At 33.6% G+C, this 7429-nt stretch overlaps 1 protein-coding gene across 1 annotated transcript in view; it reads left to right on the top strand.

The window, feature by feature from the left end:
• LOC117121151 (uronyl 2-sulfotransferase-like) overlaps positions 1-6536 on the top strand; it is a 12987-nt gene extending 6451 nt beyond the window's left edge. Inside the window, exons 4-8 of the mRNA XM_033266253.1 lie at positions 1842-1921; positions 2726-2853; positions 3721-3826; positions 4740-4897; positions 5583-6536. Of these exons, the coding sequence (XP_033122144.1) occupies positions 1842-1921; positions 2726-2853; positions 3721-3826; positions 4740-4897; positions 5583-5776 (666 nt within the window). The 3' untranslated portion in view covers positions 5777-6536. The remainder of the gene's footprint in view (positions 1-1841; positions 1922-2725; positions 2854-3720; positions 3827-4739; positions 4898-5582) is intronic.
• Positions 6537-7429: the final 893 nt, after the last annotated feature.

The raw sequence follows: 7429 nt of genomic DNA on the forward strand, positions 1-7429 counted from the left end.
GTAAATACCCGGATTGAATTTCTGGAAAATTGTGATTCCGCTTCTGTGCAATTGGCAACAAATAAATTATTTATTATTAATAAATGCATGATTTATATTGATTTATTGATTATGTTGTTGCTATTTTTTAACATTTAAATGGAAAAAAATAAAAAGTGTTATTCATGACTTTTTTTTATTTTATCATTGAATATGTAATTCCTGCAAAAAGTAAAATGTAAATGGCAATTTATTTGATGTTAAATTCCTTTTATAAACTAAATTATTTCAGTTAAAAAAAATGCATATAATGATTTTTTTAAAAATCTGTTTTAATACAGAATTTTATTATTTGGGCTATTTTTACCTACCTGTGATTTAGGGCCATTTTTTCCGGGACCACTTTTACCGTACACCAGTGCGAATCATTGAAATCTTATCATGTAATTATATATTCTGTTAGCTTCACATGATTAGATTGGTACTGTAATTGGAAACGTTGTACACAATGCAACCTTTTCTATTTCTTTTATTCCTATTGTACTTGTGCATTAACTTCACAACCTTCATTTCCTACCAGTTTAAATTATGATTTAGTTGGGTGGAGAGACACAAAAAAAAAAATAAAATGATCTTGACACATGAGAACACAAGTCAATGGTTAGGATAATATTCAAACTCAGGAATATATAATACCTACCAGGATACAAATGCTATCTAATATAAGCTAACAATATTGAAAATATACTAATGAATACAGTTCACTCTCCAATTCGAGACCACTTTTGGGACCCGAAAATTTGGGGTGGTTTTGTGGTTGGTCTCCAATCAGAGGGCTAACTTTGTGTTAAAAGGTTGATGATTGTTATTTGGGTCTTTGGAAAAGTGGTCTAAAATTTGGGGGGTCTCGAAAGTAGAGGAGTCTCGAATTGGAGGTTGCACTGCACAGTATTTGAATTGTTTACATCATATAAATGAGTTACGTTTAAAATTGTAAGTTAAATAGCAAAATTATTTCTTTGCCAATAAATGGAATATAATTCCATTTCTTATTTGCAAAGACCCGTCAATTGACTTTAAAAACTAATTCAAGATTTTTACAGTAAACAATTTTTTTTAAGGTTTAAATGCATCTTTTTATTCTTTTGTTAAATTTGTTTGGTATAAAAATGCTCAAAAAAATACAACTCTGGTTTTAAATCGACTCAGCTTATATTAATGCAAAAAAAGAAACATTTCAAAGACGAAAAGTCGTATAAAAAAATCATTAACAAAATTCTCTAAAGAAGAGATTATGATCATTATTTTCAGTGCCTGGAGGGGAAGGCGGTTTGGGCCCCGTCGACAGTAAATTTTTCTAAATCATAATAAAAGCCATAATCTTCTTTCTTATCTCAGCACCAACCATGGTCTGGCCGAGTGAGTTTATTTCATACAAAAAGCAGATAAGAAACAATAATTTTTCAACACACACACATGGAGATTTTGATAAACTGTTCTATTATTTAATTGAATAATTAAAAGTGAATAGGTTTTTACTACTGTAGAACCGCTTAATCGCCGACCCCCCCTCCCCCATTGAAAATGTTTGAAGCAAAAATATCACGCTCAAGTAGATAAAAATCACTTTGTATCCCCTTATGTTACCAGCTAGCTTCCTCTTACTCAATCACAGAGTAAGTATGTCACTGTACTATATCAAAGACAGTACCTCAAGGATAATCTAAAATTTTATGTATTGTATAAGGTTGAAAGAAACCTGAATGACAATTGACTGACAGCTGTCAGGGACAGCTACCAGCTGTCATGCATCACTGATTTATTCTAATTATTTTTTTTCAATGATTATAACCTACTTTTAGAACCTGATTGTGAGTGTTCTTTTGAAGGTGGATCCACCATTCTTGTTCCAGCGACATATGTATTATGTTGATTTCAGCAAGTAAGTTATTACCAAAGTGTGAATCCATTTTTAATGTATCTACAATCTGCAGTGTGGCTGGTTAATCTCTTTCTGTAGGGGGATTCAAGGAGGAGGGTGCTTAATCGGGGTAGGTCCCCTAAATGTTGGAAAGTTATAAAATAAATTGAGAAAAAAGTAGATAATTTTATATTAAAATTAAAGTCTGGCAGTGCCATTTCCAGCCATCTAGAGGCACCATAGCCACAAAATATTGTACCTCAACCCCAACCATGGTGGGGATGATCCCTATGGTGGTGCTGGAGTGGTATAGACCTTCCATCTCCAAAAATCCCTTCCTGGCCCCCCCCCCCTATTATGTTTTTTTTTTAGCCTGCAGTATGCCTGTTCGTTTACAAAGCATTTTGTGATAATTCAGGGCCGCACTCAAACCCTTACTTAAAGGATAAATTTGAGTTTTAGCAGGCAGAATAAACACTCTGAAAAATTTATGATCTTCACAAAATCTTGTTTTATTCATTTGACTGAGGAGTGAGGGGAGGGCAGGGCGATGAGAAAATGCTATGGATTTAATGGTATACTTCCTTGTTTTGCCTTGGGTCATAGGAAAATGTTGTGTACATGTTTGCTTACACATGTGAATCTGATTAGAAAAAGTTAACAATGTACTGAAATAAGAATGCTATTACAAATATGAAGAGTGTGCTAATATACATGTTGTATTATTGTTAATAATTATAATTATTTTATAAATACTGTATAAATACCATATCTAGATGGAATGATGATATAATATTTGTATTTTTGATTGGATTTTCATTCCAGGTTTAGCTCTTCGTCTGTTAAGTATATCAATATTATCCGTGATCCTATAGAGAGGTTTACGTCACAGTATTACTTCAAACGATTTGGCGATGGCAAAAATGATCAAAGCCAACGTCAGTTTAAAGGCTGTCTCTTATACACATCTAGATGTGTATAAGAGACAGCTATGTTCTCCAGCCATTCCTCAGTCTGGTATGTAAATAATGTATAATCAGTGGAGGGGTCAGGGAAGTGGGAAATTTTCCCTGTCAAGCAAGCTTGGATCTTCCATTGGCCGATGCTAAAACAAGCTGCTTGGACTAAAAATATTAATTTGCCCTTCATCTAAACAAAGTTGATATCAGTACATGGTATCTAATATTATGGCCTTTAAGTAAAATGTTTGGGTATCCTAAACTGTAAATCTCTCCACATCAACCCCACCAGGGATTTTATTCCGCCCGGACCCCTGACTCTGCTCTAGGCCCCTTGATTCGGACCCCTGACAAACTTGTTGGGGTTCCTGTGTATAATTTACTTATTATGTGGTGAAGAGACAAATGTGTTTGTCCAAAGCAATGAAATGAATAATGGTGATAATTATATTCACTTCTTTTGCATTCTCAATTTGTTTTAATTTGTTTTTAAACTGTATGTTGTAATTAATAAGAATTGGATTTTTATCTCTGTACATTTGAATGGTCAATTTATATGAAACTATTTTACTAAATATGTTTTTTTTTCAATTGAATGTTATCACCTTTTTATGTTTGTGTTTGTAATTTATTGTCTATTTATTTACTGTTCACTGGAAAACCTTTTATATAGTAATTTAGTTTGCTTTATGTAATCATCAGGGTTTTGTTTTTGTCTTCTGAATTTTTTTTATTGTATTTTGTAACTGATTTTACCCAGAAATAAATTTAAAAAATTTATTATTAATATTTCAATGTATAATGTATTTATATTATATTATACATTGAAATATTAATAATGTATAATGTATTTATATTATATTTTGCAGACTATAAATGAATGTGTCTTGAAGAATAGACCAGAATGTGGTACTAAGAAACTTCAGTACATAATCCCATTTTTCTGTGGTCATAGCCCACAATGCAGGTAAGTATATATAACATGCTAATGTTTTATATTCATATTAAACCTACCATAAAACCTTGAATTGAAGCCAGTGGGCTTAATCTCGAGATGAAGCCATCTACAATTGGAGCCCCCTCTTTAGTTTGCAAAATTAGCCTCGAAAATAGGCTGAGGCTTCTTTTGGAGATAGTACAGTACATACACTGTAAATGAATTTCAAAAAAAAAAAAAAGAAAGAAAAACTTGGTTTATACAGTAGTTTAGGTGATGCCAGTTAAATACACTCCATGATACAGATTGATGTCACAGTTGCCTTATTTATTGTTTTATAGTACAAATGCACAAAATTTACAGCATTCATTTTGAAAAGAAGCCTCCGTCTTTGCTTTGCAAAAGTAGTCTCGAAAAGAAGCCCATCTCAAAATGAAGCCCATCTCGAAAAGAAGCCCATCCAAAGTTTGCAAAAAACGATCAGTCTTGTAAACACTTGATCTCTTTTTGAACGTAAACAAATTGGTGTCTAAGGCTTTAAATCTACTGTATAGGTTGCTTAATTTTTCTATTTATTTTACCTGCGAAAATGAATACCCTCTATGCATGTTTTTCAACCAGGGGTGTAGACTGGTTTTGGCCTGGGGAGGGGGAATGCAAATAATTCTCTATTCCGATGAAATCTTATTTTTGTTTTCATAAAAAACAAAAATGTTTTTGTTTTTGTTTTTCTTTAGTTGCACACTTCAGCACCCTACGGCCATGTGCATTGTGTGCCATGCCGTGGCCTGTTTACAATGGAGGTTCAAAATTCAGTATATCAATACACAGTTCAAATTTTTTACATTTTCACTGGGCACAAGAAAGGAACCAACAGACAAGCAATGACTTTTATTTAAACAATAAATAAATGAAAATATATTTTAATGTGTTATTATTTAAGGTTGCCAGGTAGAACACCATTAGAAATGGCTAAGCTAAACGTAGAGCGTGATTTTATAGTGGTGGGAGTTCTGGAAGAGTTGGACGACACGTTTGCAGTCTTAGAAAAAATGCTACCACGTTTTTTTACTGGAGCAGTGGAGTATTTGAGATCTCCAGGTAAGTGAACAAAACTGACAAAAATAATATGTTAGGCTGGGCAAACACTGCACATGACCATCGTCAGCTGACGCGATTTTATGAAGAACGTAACGCGACGTTCATGATCCCTTCAGACGACCACTGGTGTCGCGTCGTCTAGGGCTCACAGTGAGTGGCGTTTGATTCGTTGTGCAACAGTAATGCGACACAGCAAGTGCCCACCTTTAAAGATACACTGTTCCTCATTAGTACTAACTAAATCACTGTGATGGTCAGGCCTATAACAGCGGGGATGGGGGGATCAGCAAAATCTGGATTGTTTGTCATTTATGCTGTATGTAATTGTGCTTTAAAGTCAGGTTTAGGAGGAAAAAAATGTTTTGATATGTTTTAAAACTGATTTTTCTAAGACAGAAAAAATTGTTTGCCGAAAATCTGGGGTGAATGAGATACAGATTTTTGAATATTTAAAAACTGGGGGAAAGAAGGTGTAACCGATCTTTTTTACACCTTTTCTCCCTGTATTTTATATATTTATTAACCTTTCTCAATTCACCATTTCCCAGTTTTTCGTAAAACAACTTTTTTCTGTCTTAGAAAAATCATTCTGTATGTATCAACATTTTTTCCCCTCCGGAATCTTTATTGCCTTTAATGTATTATACAATTTTTATTATATAATTTTGATTACCAAATCTTTAAGATACATCTTCTGCAGGCAACACTTTTGCTCGTAATCGGTCAGCAACTGTAACCAAGCACAAGGAGGTACCGTCGGATGAAGTGAGAACAATACTTTTGAAGCAAATGTCGTTGGAGTATGAATTCTACTACTACATCAAGGACCGCTTTCAAAAACTCAAGATTCAACTTGGAATTGGTGATAGCAAACAATGATAAATTGCAGTCGAACCGTTATTTCCATGGCATTGAATTACAATCTGTGATGCATTTTTTCAACCTAAGGTCATACAATCGTGGTTGTAGCCAAGTTTTGTCCAGGTGAACCTAGTTTGATAATTATACAATTACAAGTTCGGTTTTTCAAACTAAGATTGTCATAAACACTGTCACACGACCGCGTTCTGTGACGTAGCTTTGTACAACATAGGGTGGACTAATATCTTTGAGATGGTTTATCAAACCTGGATTGTAGCTGTAGTCTGCTATGTACCTGTTATGACATAGTCGCACTGCAACCTTTGACCTAGGTTTATCAAACTAAAATTTGTTATGTGGGTTTTCAACTTAGCTTTGCTACTACCACTGGAACTACAATCTTTGTTATAATAGAACATTGACAAAAGACAAGTATAACAATTTTAAAAGCACAAATTACTAGTATTGTACTAAGTACCAATCATTGTACATATGCCTATCTGATGTTTTGCAATGTACAGTATTCTCTCTTATTTAAGTCCTGGCTTATTCCAAATAGAATACAGTGTGCCCTCCAATTCGAGACCACTTTCGGGACCTGAAAATTTGGGGTGGTCTTGGGGTTGGTCGTCAGTTAGAGGGCTAGCTCTGTACCAAAAGGTTAAGATAGTTATTTGGTCTTTGGAAAAGTGGTCTCAAATTAGAGGGTGCACTGTATACTTCTTCTTGTGTAGCCCTTATTCGAGAGTGGATCTTTTGGAACCTTTATTAAGCCAAATAAAAAAATATATATTTTGTTGGCCACCCCTGACCGACCCAAATTTTACAAAATTCTGGGTTGGCATTTTAGCTTTTTTTTTTTCTTGACTACAATGAACAATATTCTTTTATGAGCATATAAGGCTGGAATAGCATTGGCCAGGCTTATTTTGCAGGATGGTACGCGATGCAAATACCTAATTGTTGTATTATTTGTGTATTTTCTGCTTTTTAGGCATAAACTCATTTTTGTTGGCTTTATAACGAATCCACATTAAGGTAAACAAAAAGTTATGTATTTCTTTACCACCAAAATTTTATAGAGTTTTGAAATGTTAGTAAAAATAATAGAAAGAATTTTAAATTAAAGCCCCATTCCCGGCAAAATTTCAATTTTTAAGAAAAATCTAATTTTTGTATGTTATAAAGATTTATAAATATAATACGGAATTGCTAGTTTAACTGAATTTAGACATTCCTAAGAATGAAAAAAATGTAAAATAAGACTGAAATTTGATTTTTTGTGTTCCACACACAAAAAATAAATACGGATGAATTTTTCATGTTGATTTTGCGATAGGTCGTGAGAAGAAATATCGTAGGCTCCGAAAACATTAGCCTATCCAACGCTGCTGGCTAGGCCTAGCCTTACCTCGATTTTAGGTTCTGTTATCACACATAAAAACGGCCGACATGATATTTTCCGTTGCTAGTATTGACACTTGTGAAATATAATATTTCATAGGAATTATTTCAAATTTGTTAAAAAACTGATTCTGACTGAGATTTTGACACTTAACCAAACATATCTCAGCCTAACCGAACGACCGCATTGTGCGAGATGCGAAGTACAAAAAGTAATCTCATTAGAGAGGGCGCACTTTATTGACTGTATAAAGTATACATAAAAGC

Source organism: Anneissia japonica, unplaced genomic scaffold (genome assembly GCF_011630105.1).
Source record: "Anneissia japonica isolate Jap-2015-1 unplaced genomic scaffold, ASM1163010v1 scaffold288092_len240290_cov174, whole genome shotgun sequence".
NCBI lineage: Eukaryota > Metazoa > Echinodermata > Crinoidea > Comatulida > Comatulidae > Anneissia > Anneissia japonica.